The sequence below is a fragment of the Pelodiscus sinensis genome, chromosome 22, assembly GCF_049634645.1.
Source record: "Pelodiscus sinensis isolate JC-2024 chromosome 22, ASM4963464v1, whole genome shotgun sequence".
Lineage (NCBI taxonomy): Eukaryota > Metazoa > Chordata > Testudines > Trionychidae > Pelodiscus > Pelodiscus sinensis.
In genome coordinates this window covers 4419676-4441142 of record NC_134732.1, presented here as the reverse complement: position 1 = coordinate 4441142, position 21467 = coordinate 4419676, and the positions used below count along the sequence as shown (strand labels likewise).

General features: G+C 54.9%; 1 protein-coding gene across 5 annotated transcripts in view; it reads right to left on the bottom strand.

Annotated features, from left to right (window-relative positions):
• LOC102452610 (uncharacterized) overlaps positions 1–21467 on the bottom strand; it is a 223612-nt gene that overhangs the window by 8464 nt on the left and 193681 nt on the right. For 4 of the 5 annotated variants that reach the window (XM_075905928.1, XM_075905925.1, XM_075905927.1 and 1 more), the window contains 18 exons: positions 19884–19937; positions 19144–19251; positions 18291–18344; positions 18085–18138; positions 17325–17378; positions 16423–16476; positions 12710–12817; positions 11999–12052; positions 11073–11126; positions 10322–10375; positions 9775–9828; positions 9407–9484; positions 7877–7930; positions 6271–6324; positions 4863–4916; positions 4717–4770; positions 3931–3984; positions 638–655 (listed from right to left, as the gene is read on the bottom strand). In XM_075905928.1, coding sequence (XP_075762043.1) covers positions 638–655; positions 3931–3984; positions 4717–4770; positions 4863–4916; positions 6271–6324; positions 7877–7930; positions 9407–9484; positions 9775–9828; positions 10322–10375; positions 11073–11126; positions 11999–12052; positions 12710–12817; positions 16423–16476; positions 17325–17378; positions 18085–18138; positions 18291–18344; positions 19144–19251; positions 19884–19937 — 1068 coding nt within the window. The remainder of the gene's footprint in view (positions 1–637; positions 656–3930; positions 3985–4716; positions 4771–4862; positions 4917–6270; positions 6325–7876; positions 7931–9406; positions 9485–9774; positions 9829–10321; positions 10376–11072; positions 11127–11998; positions 12053–12709; positions 12818–16422; positions 16477–17324; positions 17379–18084; positions 18139–18290; positions 18345–19143; positions 19252–19883; positions 19938–21467) is intronic. The other variant, XM_075905926.1, reaches the window with a different exon arrangement.

The window sequence follows — 21467 nt, the reverse complement described above, 5'->3', positions numbered from 1 at the left end:
TTCTGAGGATCGGCCTTTTCAGCTCCCAAGACCCCGTGGGACACGTCTCAGCCAATGGTCCCTCTAATTTTTTCCATCCATGTGCAGAATAAACGTTGTTATACGCACCAAGGCAGGTGTAGATGTGCACCACCAATAGACACACAGGACACTGGCTGTGGGCGCTCTGCTAATCTGCTGGGCAGCACTTGACTCCCTGCTGGGTGGCTGCCCAAGCGCACACCTTACAGGGAACACCAGACCTGCCCCCACCCCCAACACCAGCGAGACTAGCGCAGACTGAGAGATTTGTGCAGCTGGAGTCTGGAGCTGGATTAAGCTTTAGGGGCTTCAGCAGCCAGAGTTTGTCCTCTGCTGCCACTCGCCACACATGGGCCTCTAAGGGCAAAGGCTGCCCAGGGCCAGGTAGACTGTGAGCACAAACCAGCACGAGTGTTAGGAAAAAGCAGCTCCAGCTTTCCCTGCGCCTGCTACCCAGCTGCAGATCAGACATAACGGTCTCTTCTCCCGCCTCTCCCCCCGTGTGTGCACTGAGCCGGGGGAGGGGGCAGAGGGGGAGCTGTGCTGGGGGGATATGCTCAGAGACAGGCTGTAGTCAGATCAGATCACAGAAGAGAACTCTCCGCTTCCTACTTACCTTTTGTCCAAGCAGGCCCTGGAAGGGAAATCACAGAAAAGGAATATTTGAGCTACACACTGACTTGGGAATAAATAGAACCAGTGTAGCAATAAACAAACACGCAGACTAATGTGCAGACTTCATTACCCCCAATTTACAGATGGAAAAGCTGAGGCATGGGGCAGGGAAGTGACTTGGCCATGGTCATCCAGAAGGCCACTAGCAGAGCAGGGAATAGAGCCCAAGTCTGCTGAGTGCTACACCAATGCTCTGCCCAGTGGGCCACACTTCTACCCTTTCATGCCTGTATGGTGCCCAACCCCGAGCCATCCCAAAGGGCAGAGTTTTTGAACACACCCCTTCTGTCTGAGGCTCTGCCTCTACTGGAGATGGAGCCCCCTCACTGGGGCCACAAGCCCTCCAACCCCAGCCCCAGAGCTGCTAAAGGCAGGAGACGTGGCCCCAGCTGCCTGGGGTCCTAGGCTGCAAGCCACCCACCCCGGCCTTAGCCTGAGCACAGGGGAAAGGCCAGGCCAGGGTCTGGGGTGCTATGTGGCTGGGACCATGCAGGACTCTTTGGGGGAGGCTCAGCCCACGATTAAGTCTCAGCCTGATGACTTGTGAGATTAAAACCCAATACAGGCAGTCCCCAGGTTACGTACAAGATAGGGACTGTAGGTTTGTTCTTAAGTTGAATCTGTATGTAAGTCGGAACTGGCGTCCAGATTCAGACACTGCTGAAACTGACCGCCAGTTCTGACTTACATACAGAATCAACTTAAGAACCCCAGGCGTCCCCAAGTCAGCTGCTGCTGAAACTGATCAGCAGCTGATTCCAGGAAGCCCGGGGCAGAGCAACTCTGCCTGGGGCTTCCTGTAGTCAGTGCTGGTCAGTTTCAGCAGAAGCTGACTTGGGGACGCCTGGGGCAGAGCAGCTGGGGTGCTGCTGGACCAACCCAGCAGCACCCCATCTGCTCTGCCCCAGACGTCCTGATTCAGCCGCTGCTGAAACTGACCAGCAGCGGCTGAATCAGGACCTGGGGCAGAGCAGCTGGGGTGCTGCCGGGTTGGTCCAGTAGTGCCCACGGGCGCTGCAGGACCAATCGGCAGCGCCCCAGCTGCTCTGCCCCAGAGTCCAAAGCAAAAGCCTGGTCTGCTGGGGGGGGGGGAGCACACTAGCTGCGCCCCCCCTCCCCCAGCAGACCAGGGACACGGGGAGCAGAGCCGCAGCGGCAGCGGGGTGCCGCGCCTCTGAGGCTTTGCTCTGGCAAAGCCTCAGAAGCGCGGGAACCCGCCCGGTGCCCCTGGTCTGCTGGAGACGGTCTCCAGCAGACCAGGGGCACCGGAGCAGCTTACGAACGGGGCTTTCTCGCCCCGGAGCTCGCAGGTAGCAATCTGCCACCTCGACTTCCGGGGCGAGAAAGCTCCGTTCGTAAGTGCGGATCCGACGTAAGTCGGGGACTGCCTGTACACATAACGGACCGCACCTGGCAGAGCACGACTCACCCGCCCACCTCCACATTCTGCCCCCCCCCAGCCTGCCAGGTGGAGGAGGGCTCCTCGAGTCATTCTGACCAGTCTCCACAGCTACACAGCAAGGCTGCACCCCCTGCTCACTGTGCTTGCCAGCCCCCTCTCTCAGGGGGTAGCTGTCTGGCCAGGGGGGCGGGTGCAGGCTTGGGCTGGGGTGTAGGGTCTTGGTGAAAGGGTGTGTGTGTGAAGTGACTGGGGGCGAGGAGGTTGGGGCTGCAGGGTGTGAGCAGGGCGGGGCGTGAGGGGGCTGGGGGTGCAGGTCTGGGCAGGGCGGGGCATGAGGGGGTTGGGGGTTAGGGGGCTTGGGCTGTGCTGAGAGCCCGTGCTGGCTCCAGCCTTGCCCCCCTGCAAGCTGAGACCCCCCCGCCCGCATCCCCCTCACTCACCGCCCTGCTGAGACCTCACACTCCCAGTCCCCTCACTCACCGCCAGGGATCCCTCTAAGCTGCACACAAAAAGCTGTAGGCCCATCCATCTGACCAGCAGCGGGCGGAGCCTGCTCAGGCGGCCCCAGCTGGGGATGGAGCCGGAGCTACCCCATGGCTCCCAAGCCCATCCCCCTGGCTCTTGGCTGCAGTAGCCTGGGCCCCCTTACCCCAGGAGCTGCTGGTGAGTCCCAGCTCCTCCCCTCGCCCACCGCTTGAGGGAGCTGGGAAGCCCAGCCCCCGCCCTTCCTCCCGTAAAGAGCTGCTGGCTGGCCAGGGTCTGGCAGCCCAACTTGGCTCCCTCCTCCGAGCAGTTTCCTGGGGGGCCAGGAAGCCCAGTCCTGGGGCCCAACCCCTGCAGGGAACCCCGGAGGAATGGGCAGCCCAGCTCTGGCCTCCTCTCAGCGAGGAGCTGCCACCTCTCTGACCCCTCAGCCCCCTATTCTGAGCTCCCCTTGAATCCTGCATCCCCTGGCTTGAGCGCCCCCCCCCCCCATGCCTCCCTCTCACTATAGTTAGTAACTGCCGGGTGCCACGGTGGCGCACGTCCGAACACACGCACGTCAGCGCACGTCCGAACACACGAACGTCAGCGCACGTCCGAACACACGCACGTCAGCGCACGTCCGAACACACGCACGTCAGCGCACGTCCGAACACGCTCACGTCAGCGCACGTCCGAACACACGCACGTCAGCGCACGTCCGAACACGCTCACGTCAGCGCACGTCCGAACACACGCACGTCAGCGCACGTCCGAACACGCTCACGTCAGCGCACGTCCGAACACACGCACGTCAGCGCACGTCCGCGTTGGAGCACAAGACCGCCTTGCTCGGCTCACAGATGGGAAAGCTTAGAGGGAACCCTGCTCACTGCCCTGCCGAGCTGCAGGAAATGCCTCCAGGAAGCGCCAGGGGAGGGGGAAGGGGAGCAGCAGATCGTGCAGCCACTTCTTCCCCACAGGCCGGATCTGGCGGGGAGCCTCGGGGCTCTCTCCCCACCCCCCACAGGAAGCCGGCGCTGGCTCTTCAAGCTCACGGGGTGTGTGCGTGTGAGACTGAGCACCAGGATGGGTGCCCTGCTGCGGGGGAGCAGCTGAGCTGGAGCTGAAAAAGAGCCATAGGCTGCCCAGCCCTGGCCTAGGAAGTGGCTTTCGTGGCCAGAGAGCAGCGTGATGACGTCATTCTGCCGGCCAGCAGGAAAAACTTTTTATACACAGAGAGAGATTTAACTAGTTGTGCTATTCACGCTGGCTTCGGTGGGCGGCTGTAGGCCAGAGCATCTAGCCAAGCGCGAGAAGCAGCTGTTTCCCCTTCTCCGGGACACCCTCTGGGAACACAAAGGACTTACCGGGATTCCAGGGAAGCCGGAAGATCCCCAAGGACCGGGTGGGCCGACATCACCCTGCAAAAGTGACAGACGCTCAGCTGACAACGTATAGCAGGAAAACGTGGGAACCACCCCTGGGTGCCCCTGGAACTGGGTCACCCCGTTCAGAGTCTTGGAGTTTAGAACATGCACTGAACCTCCAAGCTACAGAGGGATTCTGCAGCCCTCAGCACAAGGAAGGACCATCACTAACACAAACACCTGGCCCACAGTCAGCTGACAAACACACTGCACCTTAAACAATTAAATCGCAACCCAATTCGGTCTGTAGAAAGGAAATGGAGATTAAACAACTTGACCAAGGTCAAAGAGCACATCAGTGTCACTCAGGACTGGCCTCGACCTCTGATTCCCAGTTCTCTGGTCTAACACTAGTCTCTCTGGAAGCACAGGGGCTGCATGCGCTGATATACAATCAAAGCCATCTCTCATTTTTCTACCTGCTGGTGTGTTTTTGCAGAGATGAGGCAGATTTTTGCAACCGCAACAAAAAGAGTGCCAAAAACGCACCCAATTCCATGCAGTAACATCACTGCTGCCGGCATTTCTTTGTCTCTTCATTCCTGCATTCCTCCCCTTGCGGGACCACCCCAGGCTGGGAACTGACCTTGGCAGAATACATCATTCCGCCCTCTTCTTCCCAGCACTGGAACGGAGAGCTAGTGCCAGCGAACTGCCGGGTAAGCCAGCTGGGGCAGCTGCAGAACAATTCACCCCAGAAGGAGAGGACAAGTTGAGGTCTTTTACCTGCTCTCCCTTTGGTCCTGGCCTTCCAGGAGCACCTCTGGTCCCCTGCTTGCCCTGTGACACAGACAGGCATTGAGTGAGCATTAGAGGAGTTTCAAGAGGCAGGAGAGGGAAGGGAAAGAAAAGAAAGAAATCACAATACATGCCTTGAAGCCATCATCTCCTTGAGGGCCGCGATAGCCTCTGCTGCCCCTCTCACCCTAGAAGGGCCAACCACAGACAGGAATTGGTAATGGTAGAGACAACAAAACTCAATCGCCCTATGGGAGCTGGAGGGTGAGCTGCTGTGGAGCTGAGATACCAGAGCCTTCCGTCAGGTCAGTTACTAAATTAAGTAGGACACAGCCAAGAAGTGAGGTTTGCCTGGCTCTCAGGACAGGGGGTTCTGAGACCAAAGGAATTAAGGCAGATGATCAGCAGGGCAGGTTTTGCTGTGTTTTAAGTATTGATGGATCTTGATCATGTTCCCAGGACAGCTGCTGTAATCGGGGAGGCGAAGGGACTGAAAATCCTCCCTAGGAGGTGAGCAATCCACACAAGTGCATGACACGCCAGGAGGAGGGAAAGTGCAGAAATGAACAGGAGGCCTCGATTCAGCCAACTTCCCCGAGGGCAAAGGCTCTTCTCTTCCATTGAGCGGTCCGTGGCAAACAGCCCGACCTCATCCCCCGAAAGAAGAGTTGTGCTAACAGGGGCAGAGTCAACATGAATCAGCCAAGCAGGGCCAGACGGTTCAAAGCAGAGTGAAGAACAGAACCGGTGCGGGGATGCTGACAAGTGCAGCTGGCTGAAAACATTCTGGAAAGTGCTTTTGTTTTTCAGAGGGATTTCTGGGTTTTTTACAGGACGTGTTTGACAATGAAACAAATTCTTGGGATAAAAATGTCTTTTATCAAAACATGTTGGCAACCCAAAATCCAGGGAGGAGGGTGAGGTCCGGGTGAGAGGCAGGTGCAGACGTGGGCTGGGGGTGCGGGGTCTGAGCAGGATGGAGTGCAGGGTCTGGGTAGGAGGTAGGGTGCAGGATGGGCTGGGGGTGCAGAGCGGGTTGGGGGGATCTGGAAAGGAAGGTGCAGGAGCAGGGTGGGGGTGCAGGCGCTGGGTAGGAGGCAGGAGAGGGCAGGGGATCGGGGCGCCTACGTGGCCCAGCTCCCAGAAACACACGTGGCTCTGCATGCTACCGGCACATGCTCCCTCCAGCACAGCCCCCCATCACTCCCATTGGCTGGGATTCCTGGCCAATGAAAGCGACGGGGGTGCCCGTGTGCACCTGCAGGGAGCATGTGCTGGCAGTGCACAGAGCCATGTGGAGCTGCATCCTTCCCCCTGCCAGGCAGAGCCTGTGGTTCGCTCTGATCGGGCCTGCGAGGGTCGGGGCTCCCCCCTCCCTCCAGCAGCACGAGTCAGCTGGCGCTCCGGCCCGGCACCCCTCATCATGGCTGGAGGCGAGAAGGGGACAGAATACGCAGCTTTCCCCAATATGCTACTGCCAACTAGAATCATACTCCACCCGGGCACAGCCCCCAGAACACAGAGCCCGGGTGCACTACGTACCTTCTGCCCTTTTGGGCCCTGGTCTCCCTTCACCCCTTTCAGGCCAGGAATCCCCTGTGGGGGAAAAATGCAGCATCCATGTATCTCCATCACATGTGACTCGCTGACGGCTGTCGATTTGCTAAGCCCTCTGCTAGGCAGCAGCACTTCCAGGGGGCGGACGGTCGCCCCGCAAAGACCAGTCTTGCCAGGAACAGCCCCTGTTGGCTGCCATTCAAGCGGCTTGAAATGTTATGAGCGGGGTGCGCCTGCTGCGCTGTCGTTCATAGGAACAAAGATTTTCAACAGGGAAAATACATTTTCCATCCACATGTTCACGTTCTTTGACCAATCAGTTCTGGAGCTGAACTTTTTTAGTTTAGTGACAATTGTTTTGTTGAAATTTCAATGTTTTTCATTATTTGGAAAAACTAGTAAAGTTAATTAAAACTCGCACTCCAGCTCACAACCAGCTCCAGCTGCCACATCTTGGCCCATCCCTGGAAGTGCTGTCTTCCCAGAGGGCACATCTGGAATGTGATCACACCATCCACCCGACAGACCCATCCCCAAGGCTGGGATGCTCTTCTCAAAAACCACAGCTAGTCAGAAAATTCAGGGCCGCGAGATGCACAGAGTTTAATGAAATGTTGATTTTCATCATGATTTTATTTTTCTCCCCATTGTCTGATCACGCTGGGCATGCGCGACGGGAGGAATGTTAGTTTGCGGAATCCAGCTAATATTAAGTTTAGCCTCAATCAGTTTATGAACTGGATTATATGATGGGGTGTTTATATCAGTGGGGGACTTGGCTCACCCTGGCAGTCTCTTCCAGCCCCACGTCTGGTCATTTGCAAAAACAACGAGGGTGCCTTAAGGACGGACATTGGGTATCAGCTTTCGTGGGTAAAAGTCACGTTGTCAAATGCATCTGAGGACGTGTTTCTTCACCCCCAAAAGCTGATGCCCAAATGGTCACAAAGCTGTTCAGATGCAGTCTGCTCGGCTGCCTCCCTAAGGCGCTGTCCGGCACTAGCCTGTATTATTAACTGTGTTTATTATGGTTGTGCACATGGTAGAGCCCTGAGCGGGACTAGTGTATCCTGCTGCCGTAATAGCAGGAGCGGGATTAAAAAAAAATGTTCTGTGCTTGGCTCTAGCCTATGGGCCAACACCACGAATGGAGCCCCCCTGTGCTAGCCTGGGTCCTGCTCTCAGGCTACCCGGAGTAACTCCACTGAAGGGGGCACTACAAGGGTGTCAGGCCAGGAAGCATCAGCCCCAGGGTGCTGGGAGAGCACAGGGCTCCGAGCCTTCTCCGAGACAAAGGTCCGGGGCTCTCTGGCTTTTGTACAGCAACTTGCACACCAGGATCCCGGTCCATGCGGAGCCAGGAGTTGAACTGCACTCTCCTGAGTGCCTCACCCACAGGGCTGCCCTTCCTTTCTCAGAAACCCTAGCGACATCGTGTGCTCTGTGCCTGGAAAGGGTCGGCTTCTAGGGCCAGAAGGGACCACCAGGATCAATGCATCTGACCTCCAAGGGGGATTTAAAACGGGTCAGCAACAGAGCAGGCTCAGAGGAGGCACCTACCCCGACGGGCCGCCTCTGTGCCAATACTCACGGAAGGTCCTTGTGGGCCGCGTGGTCCCTCTGAGCCTGGTTCACCGGGCTGGCCCTGGAAGGCAGAAGGAGAAGAGAGCCCACCCAGTGTCACAGGAAGGCGTCCAGGCCGGTTCGGGTGCAGAAGGAAGCCGAGGATCGCGGCGATGGTGCAAGTGCTGGACACGTGGGAACGGGCCCGGGCACTCAGGCCAGAGCTGTCCTGTCAGTGGGATGGTTTGGGATGGCTGCCCCAGGCCCGGTGCTTTGGGGGCCTGGCATGGGGCAGCAGCAGCCTGGTGCCAGGGGTCAGGCCGCCCCACGCTCACCCGGTGGTGGGAGCCACAGGCCGTGGAGCGACGCAGCAGCCCCCTCCCAGTTGGGCCACTCCACTTCACCGCGACAGCAGCCTGTGCAGGGCCCTGGCTCCGGCCCAGCCCGTGACGCGGGCTCATGGGAGCAGGCTGGGGCCAGGGCGCGCCGCTTCCCGCAGCCGCAGTGAAGAGGAGCGACCCGGCTGGGAGAGGGCAGTGAAGTGGAGCAGGCTGCCGGCTCATTCTGGCTCCCGCTGCCATGGTGAGTGTGGGGGGGCCTGACCCCAGACCCCTCGCTTGTCTCTCTCGGGGGAGGGGGCCCCGGAGGAGGGTGCGAGGAGGCAGGGCAGGGGTGGAGTGGGGGCAGGACAGGGATGGAGCTGGGGTGGGTTGTCCCAGGCCCTGATTCCGGACAGCCTTGATCCAGGCTTTAGGTAAGAGGAGGAGCGAAGGTTTTGCCCCAGACGATTCTACGGAGGAGGAGCCGGGACAGATACTGTCTGAAAGAAGTGGGGAGAGTGAGAGGAGCAGGACTCGCTGCTCCAGGAGCCACCTACGGCAGCTAGGTGCTTCCCCCCTTTCTCTACTGGTGCCTCCCTCGCCTTGCCACATGGACACGCCAGCTTTCAGCAGCCTCTCCACCTCCTGCTGCTTCAGGGCTGCGAACCCCCCGCCCAGGGGAGAGAGAAATCCCAGAGACGGCTCAGCCACGGCACGGCGAAGGCAAGCACCTCACATGCTTGGGGGTATCAGCTCAGTTCTGGGGACCAGATTCCCCCCAAGCAGTGATGAGCATGGGGTGTAGGAGCCCCAGTGACCCTGACAGCTGTGCAGGTGGGCACTGTGGGGCCCAGGGAGCTGCTCCCCCTCCTGGAACCGTTGAAAGGGCTGGATGGAAAGCAGATCCTGTCCATGCAGCGACCCCTGGGAGCCTGGAACCGGCTAGGACGACAGGAAAATCCGTCCCCCTTTGCTCTGGGGCTGAACAGACCCAGGCGTCGCGCTGGCGTGACAGGCCAAGGAGAAGTAGGGGGTGTGGATCAGTCAGCCCAGCAGAGCGTTGACTGGGCTCATCCAAGTGAGAGCTACAAAACCACGTGGAGGTTACTGCCTAGCCAAGTGCCCGTGGTCCGTGCTAGCTCATCACACTCACAGGGCAGCCAGGCCGAGGCCCAGGGAGATGGGACTTTGTCCCCGGCACAGCTGGGAAAGGAGAAGAGAATGAGCCGGTTTCCTACCTTGGGTCCCTTGGGGCCTCTCGGGAGCTTGTGCCCGGCTTTGCCTCGCTTGCCCTGCGCAACGAGAGAGAGCTGGAGCTTGTGAACAAAGCAACGTGCAAATCAGCAAAGGCTCCTGCCCAACCCAGCTCCTCATACAACAGCCCCTCGCCCCTGGGCTGCCTTCAAAGTTCCACGCTAGCACACCCCAGCAGTGGCGTCCTCTCCCCAGCGTGACTGTATCCCACGCAGCCCGTGATGCTGCGTCCCCTCCCAAGGTCACCCTGCAAACTGCCAACACGGGACCGTTCGCACGGCGTTCGCGCCAGTCACCCGCGTGGAACCGTTGCTAGCGGCGCATGCAAAGCCGGAAGCTAATGCCACCTTACCCGTCTGCCAGGTTTGCCAGGGAGGCCCCGATCTCCTTCACGCCCGCCATCCCCCTGAGGAAACACGCACACGGCAAGTCACCAGCAGCTCCCACAAGCCGCCAGAAAGGGGGCAAAGACTCCTCCCAGCCACCCACGGGAAACCACAGGCGCCCGTGCGCCGCTCCAGCATCCCTGGCATTCAGCAAAGAGGGTGCCCAGCTGGCTCAGAGCCCCTGAGCAATCGGGACCCTGCGGCAGGCGCCCCTTTCACTAGAAATTGCCCCCATCAGAAAGAGCCTGCAGGGCCGAATGCACAGCAAGGTGGCGGCCCCAGAGGCGGGTGCTGCAAGTTGTCTGGGTGAAAGGAGCGATCCACATGAAGGACGTTACCCACGGTGGGGGTCCGGTGCCAGTGGTGCCCGTTACTCTGACGGGAGAGACCCTGGCTCCGGCCCCCCACAGCCGGGTGCTCCAGAGCCATGTAATTCCACAACAGGAGTGCTCCGTTCCCAGGAAGGGCCGTTCCCCCGCTGAAGAGCCGGGGGATGGGGGCTCCTCAAGTTACCTTTTCTCCTTTACGACCCTTCTGTCCCTCTGGACCCCGTGGTCCTGGAGGCCCCTGAAATCACAAGGGAGAAGGAAACATCGCCATGGGAACCCCACACACTCCCCAAGGGGGGGGTCTCTTCAGCGATGCTCCCTAACGCAGCTCCCGCCCGGAAACGCCCCAAGCTCCCCCCTTCCCCCTCCCGGGGTACAGTTGCAGACTCTCTCCCTTTGCTTCCTAAGCAGGCCTTGTGAAAGCCCAGGGGGTGGAGGGGAGGCATGAGACGTCACAGGGGTTGTTACTCAGCCTGAGAGCAGCCAGGTAAGTCTGCGAGCCCTGTTCCCTGAAGAGAGGGGACGGAGGGTAAACCAGGCGGGGGAGGCACAGCACAGCCTGCCCAACCCCCCAGCCTGGCCCCACCCATCCTCCCCCCCCCCGGACGCCTACTGTAGGTGCACTGGGGGTGAAGTGTTGCTGCCCCCCGAATGCCTGCCCTCCCTGTGCCCTGGAGCTGGGTTGGCTGGGATCACACACCCTACGCCCTCCCTGTGGTACTGGGGGGGCGTGGCTCCCGTGGAGGTGGGGCCTCAGTAAAAAGGGGTGGGGCTTGCCTCTCCCACCCCACCTTCACCCCCCCACCCATGCTGGACAGGCATTGGAGTCATGCGTTCAGGGCAGAAAAAGTGCACGACACGGGTGCTTGCAAGGCAGAGGGGAGTGGCCGTGTTGCAAGCCGGCGCATGGCGTGGCTGCCTCTCTCTGTCCTCACCGTTCGTCCTGGTTCTCCCGGGTCCCCCCGCTTCCCACTCTCGCCCAGAGGGCCCTAGCGGAAAAAACAGAGGGACAATTGGTTACATTCCTATCTCCCGAGAGAGCTTATTCTTGTGAACTGTCCATCTAGACCCCCTTCGAGGGGGTCACCGGCTGCCCAGCCGCGCGCAGCCCAGTCAGGAATGGATCTTGTCCTCACGCCCCTCCGGAACGGTGACTATTCGTCTCTTTGACAGAGGGGGCAACTTGTGCTGGGATCCTGGTGGGAAGGGAGGGGGCCAGGGTCTAGGCGCTAGCAGGTGGAGCGGAGGCCGACACAGGCTGAGGAGCCAAGGAGCGACAGTGGGTGGGCCAGGAGACAGACGGAGAACCAGTGGAAAGGAGAAGGGGGGCAGGGGAGACTGATGTGAGGAGGAGACGGTGCAGAGAGAGCTGGGGCCGGCTGGGCAAAGCCACTGGGACAAGAAGCTTTCGCACAGGAGGAGACCGTCTCTTTCCCGGCACAACCCGGTCCAGCCTGGGCCCTGAATGAGGCAGGAGTCCAGTGGCAGAACTAAGCTCACCCTCATGCCGTTAAAGACACATTGCAAAGCACGTGCACAAGGGGGCCAAATTAAGCTTGCACGGGCAGCCAGAATACTGTGCTTCCTAGTGCGTGGCTTTGCAATCTCAAGAACGCCCTTCTGGCGGGGACGTGCGCACGGTTCTGCCCAGCATCCACTAGTGCAGGGGACATGCCTCTGTGCAACTGAATTCCAAGTAATCAAAGGCAATCGGCTTATGTCGGTTATAAACTGAACGGAAGTTCTGAGCTCGATCCCAGCCACCCTCCCAAGCCCTGTTCACAAGCACAGCCCCCCACGAGAGCAGCTGCAAACCACCAGCTCTGCAATTATTCAAAACACAGTAAACAGGTCGACTCACCTCAACGCCACTTAGCCCTGCTGCGCCGGCTTCTCCAGGAGGCCCACAAGAACCCTGAATTCATTGGGGGAGAGGGGGACACGACTGACATGAGCTTCAGGGGCAACAGAGGAAAGACTGTCAAATAGTTAAAAAACCTACTTGGGACTCAAGGTTCTATTCCCGGCTCTGCCGCTGACCTTGGGCAACTCATGTAGGCGCTCTGTGCCTCAGTTTCCCCATGTGTAAAATGGAGATAATACCTCTAAGGGCAGTTACACAACTTGATTCGCCTATATTGATCATTCTGTGCTCTGGAGAGGTGCAAGGTTATCACTGTATTTGGCTGATGCTTGGACTTCTGTCTCGGTCACCTCCTGGCAGACCATTCTCCCGAGGGGTAGTGACATCCACGAACGAGAGGGTTTGCACCCATCCCTTCCAAAGAGGCACATGGAAGGACTCAAAGCCCAGGCAAGAGAAAGGTCACTTTGCACAGACAGCTCAGCCCAGGACCCATTGGGTGGGACCAACCTGCACTAAGGCAGCCTATGGTGTACTTCCGTTACCGGCATCTCCCTTTGCAGGGTGCGGGCAAAGGGAGCTAAGCAACACGTGGGGATCTCTGCGAACTCCAGCAGAGCTAGGCATGTGCCGCAGCACTGAGAGAAGGGGCAGGGAGGGAAACCATCTCAAAGGATTTGCAGGAGGGAGGGTGGGGGATAAAGTTACCTGAGGGCCAATCTCTCCTTTTTCCCCTGCATCTCCTTTGGGTCCTGCAGGCCCGCCAAAGCCGTTGGGGCCTTGCATCCCGCTTTCCCCCCTGGAGCCTGCTGCACCCTAGAGTGCACAAAAGAGGGAGATGAAGCCGCCTTATGGATTTAATTCATAGCACCAACCTGACCCAAAGTGGTGTCATTGGCACAAGAGTGGAGAGGAGACACCTCTGTTCTCCACGGTCTCTTCCTTCAGAGGCCGGCTGTGGAAATGTCACAGATAGAACTTCGGGAGAACTATTTGGCCCTCTCATGGCTGAATTCCCCAACCTGGCACTTTGAGTGTAGGTAATGGGGGGCGGCTAGTGAAATAAAACCACTGTCAGATCCTGTCCTTGCAGCTCCCAGAGACAAAAAAAGTTTTCCTGATTTCATTTTCCCGTGAAATCCATTCGGTATTGCCACCACCAGAGAGTAGCAAGTGACCCCCCCCCCCCCTTTTCCAGGACAGAAATCACTTGGAATCACTTCCCTGAGGGCAAAACCCCAACCTCCTGAGGAAAAAACAAGCAAGAACACTCTGAGAGCAATGAACCTGCGCTCTCTCCGGTAACATGTCTGCAGCCAGGCACTTACGTAAAAGGACACAAAAGATCAACCAATACTGTTAAAAAGCAAAGCAAAGCAAAACAAAACAACCCCCACCCCCCCCCCAAAAAAACCCCAAACAAACACTTTTATTATTAAAACAAGACTATCACTGCAAGCGTAGTAAATGACTTGGTGTTAAAAGCCACGAATTGAAATAAAACTCAGGGATTCTCCCTGGGATGAATTCTTGGTTACAAGAGAGAAAAACAAAAGACAATTAACCAGCTCAGACATAATTTCCAAACCTCAAACAAGAAAAACAATAAACCTGACAGACTATCTAAACGTTTTCCAACTCACACATTCGGATGAATCCAGGGGATCTGTTTGGGGGGGAACTCATTTCTTCCCTCTGTGCCTGGAGAAGATCCCCCTTCTCTCTCAAATAAAGGAGACTGCTTCCCCCAGTTTGAAATTCTTAGCTGCAGGTGGTTGGCTGAATGTCCAGCCCTCTCCCTCAGGTGCAGAATAGCTTAAGGTTAGTTTAACCCTTTCCTCACTCTCTGGGTTCTCCTTTGCAGCTCCCATTCATGACAGGCCCATTGCACAAAGCCCACACAAAGCTTGCAAAACAGCGTGAGATACTAGCTGAACCCAGATGTAGCTGAATAAAGTTCAGGTGCCCAAGGATGGACAGCTGTGGACCTCAGTCATCAATGCAGTTTCACACGTCCAAGCCAGGTCTCCCTGTGAACTGGACATGTTCTGAAAACAAATTTGCCTTGCTGCTCACTGATGTCCAACTCTGGTCTAGCTGGGGTTGGGGTGGGGGTTTGGCTGAAACAGTCTAAGCAGCATTTCCCAGAAATCTTTAAAGTTTCCTTGTTTTTTTGAGACCATTAATTTCACATCCTTGCTTCTCTTCGCAAATGGAATTTATTGAACGAAAAAACCATTTTTTGTCATGGAGAGATGAGTTGCCAGATTAGACAATGGGAAATCCAGGACCCGGACAAGATTTATTTCTTCAATTAAGCTGCCCAGCATCACTAATGCATCTGCAGTGCTTTGTAAATGTCAGCTTTGCAATCATTAAATGTCATTACGTTCAGCCGTTCATCAGACAGTCCATGGAGGGAAGCGGGGTGGTTATCTGGCCTTTTAAATTTGAACCAAAGATGAGGGTGAGCATTTTTAATAGGGCACTGCTCTCTGGGCACTGGGTGATCTGTGAAATGCATTTCTGGTCAGCTTTCAATTCAAGAGTCTTTGTTCTACGACAGCAACAATTAATCTAAATGTATTGTGCAAATTCTATGACAAAAACTAGCAATAACTGCACTGTTACAGCATCAGTCAGTCATGTGTCTTATTAGCAACTGTACTTCAAATGCCTTTAACAGATTATAGTTCGGCAGAAATCAAAAAGGACTTGATTGGAAAGTATTTATCTGAAAGGATCCCTTCTTGGCCATCCATTTACACTGTCCCAATGCAGAATAATTGCATCGTGGCATTGCCATAAACACAACCATTTTGTCACAAACTGGGACAATAATGCCCTATTTGGATCTAGATTTTGAAGCACCACAAAGCCAGAGATGTGAGGGAGGGCCAATTTCTCATGTCTCGTAACACAACAGCAACAGCAGGAGCTTATTTCAGCTAGAGCAAGCAAAAGGTTGCAATGACTTTTCATTTTGAACTGGAGACTTTTCTGTACACCTGAGTCCTGAGATATGGGCTGCTTCAGAACTGACCCGAAATCTAACCCAAAGCTGGAAGCACCCTGGAGGTTTGAAAAAAGTGTCAATTCCCAGCCTGCCTCAGTTTCGCCAGTGCTCTGATTTCATAGAATCATGGGGCTGGAAGAGAGCTCAGGAGGTCATCAAGTCCCGCCCCCTGCCCAAGGCAGGACCAATCCCAATCCCAATTTCACCTAGGGCCAGAAGAAAAATCCACAAGTATCTTATAGGCCTAAAAATCCACAAGAAGCTTGGCTATTTCCAGCCAAGGTGGAAATAAAGATGCACAACTGTGATGGATAGGAGTGCTGGCCAGCACCTGGTGACTAAGGGGTTAAACTCAGGAAGCTAGCAGGGGTGTTGGTAGGAAGCCAATGGGAAAGACGGTTGAAATGTAGATTGGCTATCGATACCTGGCTGCTTCTTCCTGTGTGTGAGTTCTAAGTTAAGGGCTCGTGCAGTACTCACAATTACGATGCCCCCAAGGAATATTGGGCATGGGAGTGAACTGGGCCTTGAAGCACAGAGACTGTGAGTAGAGAGGGGAATGTATGTTTAGTTGTTAGCAGAGTACTTTTCTTTGTTTTGGTTGTTTGGTTAAGCTTCGTTGTGTAAAATCCATGTGCTCTCCCATGGCGTTCCTCCCCCCATTCACTATTTAAGCTGTACCCAGAGATACTATGTTCTCTGTGTTTTGTTTTTCTCAGTTACTCTATAAAACCTAGCAACCAAGCATGCTTGTTTTCTTGTTAATAAAATAATCTTTTCTAAGGTGATGTGATTCTTGTGTCCCGGAAGGCAACAGGTATGTGAGTGACTGCCTACCCTGAGAAGTCAGCTAGCAAAGATACACTTTGTTTTCTGCATTTTCTTTTGTTTCTTTTTTCAAGCTCCCTTGTGGCAGAAGAGCTTGGGGGACCTCTGGGGAAGGAAGTCAAGTGCTTCTTCCTGGTTTTTTTTCCAGAGTTCTTTAAAATCACTTGATTGTGGCAGCCTACCTCCAGAGTCAGTGTATCTGTGACTCTGGGGAGTTCTTTTGTATTTAGAGCCTATAGATGCAAGGTATTTAAGGGCTTTTGTGGACTCCCACCTTTTGCACTCAGCGTGCCAGAGTGGGGAACGGCCCTGACAGCAACCAAGCCTGCTGCCATGAGGTTCCAGCCTGATCGGTTGCCCTCGAGAGTTGGGACGGACCAGGTAAGAGTTGGTTCCATACAGTAGCACCCTCTTCCCTGGAGTAAACCATTAAAGGAAAACGTACGAAAAATCCGAAAGAGAATAAAGTGTTACAGAGCCAGGTTCAACGAGCAGCCACCTTAAAACCTGCCAGGAGCATCTCTGAATGAAGCCAGACCTGATGGGGGAACGCTCAGGAGCAGGACTTGGTACTTACGGCAGGCCCTGGCTTCCCTCGCTCGCCTTTTCTTCCAGCTTCCCCGGGGACTCCCTGCAGGAACATTTCAGAGTTAATGTGACTGACTCCCATGCACGGTTTGATGCATTCCTTGATATTGCCTATTAGGATGCTGCCAAGCGCAGCACCATGGAGAACTGGCTCCCTTGCTGGGAATCTCTGACCTGTAAATGAGTCTCTGCACACCCCGACTGGCTTTCATTTAGTGTTGGTGAGGCTCTAGGGGACCGAGTACAAGGGTCACACCGACAGGCGGAACCAACCCTGGGACCTCTTGAGCTTAGTGCACGACCCTCTGCTGCTTGAGCTAAAAGTCAGCTGGCTCTCAGCTAGGGCTGTAGAGCAAACTCACTGTCTCTCTCTCTCTCTCTGAAAGTGATCTATATGCCACTGCGCTGGACAATGACTCACACCCACCACCAGGGCTATAGGGGTGTGATCAGCTTGCTGGCTTGCACTGGGGGCCACGCTGCCACATCTTCACTGCAAGTCAAGCACTAAATAGCCCACAGCAAGAAAACTGCCCTGCCCCTTACAGCTGCTCCTTGTCAGAAGCACATGGATGGGAGGGCTTGCATGGCTGTTGTCTCATGGACAAATATGGCAGTAAAGAGGCTCTGTCTCCAGGGATGTCAGGCTACCCTGTTCGCCCCACCAAGGTGCTCTTGTCCCAGAGCTAGTGTCTGTAAGACGGCGATGGGAAACAAATGTGAAAGGGGCCCAATTTTCAGTGGGCGGGTGTTCAGTCCTTCCTGAAGTCTGGTCCAAGAACTGATGCATCCAACATCACTTGTCACTTCTGGCCAGGGGGAACTCTGCCAGTTCTCATTTCAGAAGCCAGCTGGGAGGAGTGTCTTGGGAAGGATGCCAGCAACAATTACCTCCAATCCAGCCACACCAGCTGGGCCAATCAGTCCACTGGGGCCTGGATCCCCCTGGGGAAAAAGAAGGGAAGAGTTCTTCTCCTGCCCTCTGGAACCTAGGCCACTACAACCTCTGTGGGGCTGACACACCCCTCACCCCTTTGATCCCTCGCACAGTCACTACTTTAGGATGAAGGGGGAACGGGTACGTAATATAGGACCTTGCCTTCATACTTCAATTCACCACTTATCAGGGGAGCCAACACACCTTGCCCAGGGCCCAGCGAGGCTGTGGGGGGTGATGGTTCTGTGCTCTCAGAAAGGGTGGGGTTTGGGGCAGAAGGGGCGGGGCCGGAAGCAGCCTCAGTCCCACCTGGACTGCAGTGCACTCCCCCAGCCCTGAGATCTGCCCGGAGTGTAGTAGCAGCAGGGGAAGCCTGGAGCCCTGGGCCTTTTTGAATTGCCAGGCCCGGGGCAGTGGTACCCTTTGCCCCTACACCTGTGGCAGGCCTGGCTAGACATCAGGTGCATGGGAAATGAGTGAGACAGAGGAAGGCGAGTTTTCCGTTCATAAATTCCCTTGACTTCTCTACAGCACAAGAGGAGGGCTCTTTACAGCTGTCTAAGGCCTCTCCGTACCCAGGAAACCAGCTCGGCTAGTCATCAAGCCGTGCCCGTCTCTCCCGTGTTATCTGGAAACCCCAGCTTGTCCACCTCTGACAGTTCATTATCTCAGGGCCATTGGGGGGTGGGGGGAGTTTATATCAGTTCTCAATACCTTCTCGCCCTCAGGGCCGACTAACCCGGGTGGCCCTCGCCTGCCAGCTTCACCCTGTTATGAAGGAAAAATAGATCACGTCTTCCATTCATGCCCGAGGAGCCAATCGCCATCTGATGGTCAAGCAACATGCACGACTCCCCAGATTTCTACATCCAAGAGCATGCAACCAGCAAAGCAAGGAGGAATAGGACAAGTTGACCTACAATTGGTCCTCTGGCTCCAGCAGGTCCCGGAAGCCCGGTCACACCGACCTGGCCCTGCAGAGGGAAGGGAAGTGTTACTTCTCAGAACCCTGCCAGAGGCTGCTGAATTAACCTAGAATGAGCCACTGCACTCAGCTGCCACTGTGACAGAGCCCACAAACAGGGACTCCACGTGGAAAACCCACGAAAGGCTGAAATCTAACCGCAGAAGGTTCACAGGGAACCAGGCAATTGTGTGGAAGGTGGCAGACCCATATGCATCCTACTGGGCAATATCAACATGACCAGCAAACACAAACGTGACCCTAACGGACAACCCGAAGAACACACCTGGATAGAGGACGGAAGACTCAGGGACAAAATCTTCTAAACTGGGAGCCAGAAACATGCCTGGATATTGACAGATCCATTTTTTCTGACCCCAGGAACTCAAACTTCTAGTGAGAGACTCAAAAACTAGCACTGAGACTTAAAAGCACCCACAGGAGCAGCCCCGGGGAGGAACACTCGTGGCTGTGTGTCAAGTGACGCTGGCTCACAATTTGGACTGCTTGCCAGTGGATAGTTTTGGCACAAAACTGCGCACAGTGTCAGATTCTTGAACACATCGGGGTGAAACCTGACCTGTCTCCGAACAAAATTTCTAATTCAAAATGAAATTTCATTGGATTAATTGGATAAAATAGAAACAGGACATAAAACATCATCAATTGTTGAGGTTTTCCAATTTTGCTGTGAACGTTTGGCATGGCCCTGGGCAAATAAATCCAAGAACTCCCCTATATACCCAGCTAGACCTAAACTCCCGCCCTAAGGGGAAACCCCCTGGGATTCAGGTCCTCACTGTACTTGCCAGTAAACCTTCTTGCCCCTTCTCGCCTCTAAGTCCCTTTTCACCAGTTTCTCCCATAATGGCACCTGGTCCAGGCATTCCAGGAGGGCCCCTAGGGCCATCGTCGCCCTGTTCATGAGTAGAAACAGATGTGTTATTAAACAGACCTGAATGAGTAAAATCAACTGGAGTTAAACGAGCCAACAATTAAGCGGCATCTAAATTAACACTTAATGCAGGTTTTAAACTCATCTTGGGTGGCAAACATGTGGCCCAACATCATTAACACGCAGCAAAGAGGATTATAAAAATCCCTGCTGGGTTCGTAAATCTCAGCTCTAAAATGACTGCACTCCAGTGTAATGGCAGATTAGCCACTGGGCCAGCGCTAATGGAAAATGGGCGTCTCCACAGCCCAACCAGCTCTGCCTGCCCAGCGCTCCTGCCAGAGAACAGGGTGAGTGCACAGGGGCTTGTCCCACTGTGCCTGCTGCTCCTGCTAAGGAGCACAGGAAACACCCAAGCCCTGGCTCCATTGCTGGGGGGAGAGTAGGGGACACTGCAGGTGGAAGTGGGAGAGTAGAAGGCCCCCAACTGCATTGGCCCAGGGCCCCACAAAGCCCTAATCTGCCTCTGTGAGCCTGGCACATCTCATCTGGAGACCAGGCGCTTTACAAAGGTGTGAGAGAGCAACTGGGACCAAGCAGGCCCTGAGAGGCAATGCAGGTACTTTAAAGGAAAACAGAAGAGAGGCTCCTCACCTTTTCGCCCTTGGGCCCTGGCTCTCCCATATCTCCGGGATCCCCGATGTCACCCTGCAAAGAAGCAGCAGCAAACTTTAGCTCCAGTTCGGTGAGCACCCATGTGCTGCACCAGGTGTGTCCTCTCCATGCTCATCAGTCCCCTACGCTGACTCTCAAGGGACTTCAACTGCTATGGCAAAGCATTCTTCAGCAGGGCTTGGAAGCACCACAAAGTCTGAGAGGTCATCAAGACCAGCACTGAGGCAGGACCAAGCAAACCTAGATCATCCTGAACGTGTTCTTAACATCAGCCAGCCTGTTCCTAACAACTTCCAGTGACAGGGATTCCACAATCTCCCTTGGAAGCCTGTTTCAGATCTTAATCATGCCGATAGTTAGAGAGGGTTTCCAGATGGTTAACCTGTGTCTCCCTAGCTATTGACAAGCCAATTATGTCTTGTCCTTCCTTCAATGGACATGAAACAATTAATCACAGCCCTCTTTGTATCAGCCCTTCTACTCGTAGAGATGTTGGGTGAATTAACAGGCCATGACGAGTTATAACAAGATCCAATGACTGAGAGATGTACCTAGACAACTTCAGATGGAAACTAAGGTGGACATTTTGAACAATAACAACGAGAAGTCCTGTAGCACCTTATAGACTAACAGATTTATTGGAGCACAAGCTTTCACGGGCAAAGACCCACTTCGTCAGATGCACATAGTGGAAATTCCAGAGGCAGGTATAAATACACAGGCATAAGAAAAGAGTTCCAATCAAGAGTAAGGTTAGAGATAACGAGGTCAATTCAGTTAGGGATGATGAGGCCCACTTCTAGCGGCTGATGTGGAGGTGCGAACACCAGGAGAGGAGAAACTGCTTTTGTAGTTGGCTAGCTATTCACAGTCTCTGTTTAAGCCTAAACTGATAGTATCAAATTTGCAGATGCATTGTAGCTCTGCAGTTTCTCTTTGAAGTCTGTTCTTGAAGTTTTTTTGCTGCAGGATGGCTACTTTTAAATCTGCTACTGTGTGTCCAGGGAAATTGAAATATTTTCCTACAGGTTTTTGTGTATTGCCACTCCTGATATCTGATTTGTGTCCGTTTATTCTTTTACGTAGGGACTGTCCAGTTTGGCCGATGGATATGGCAGAGGGGCATTGCTGGCACATGATGGCATCTATTACGTCGGTAGCTGTGCAGATGAATGAACCCGTGATGGTGTGGATGATGTGGTTAGGTCCTGTGATGGTGTCGTTGGTGTAGATATGTGGGCAGAGGTGGCACCAAGGTTTATTGCAGGGATTGGTTCCAGAGTGGGAGTTACTGTGGTGTGGTATATAGTTGCTGGGGGGAATTTGCTTCAAGTTGGCGGGTTGTCTGTGTTTTGAACAATGAGGGTATTTAACCATGGGAACAACATATCAAGGGGTGGGGTGGATTCTCCATCACGAGACATTTTAAAATCAAGACTGGATGTTTTTCTAAGAGATCTGTTCTAGCTGAAGCAGGAATTAATGCAAGGAGGCCCTCTTCTCACCTTACAATCTATTACTAGGGATCACTGCGTTTATCTACTGTCAGGCTTCCTTCTATCC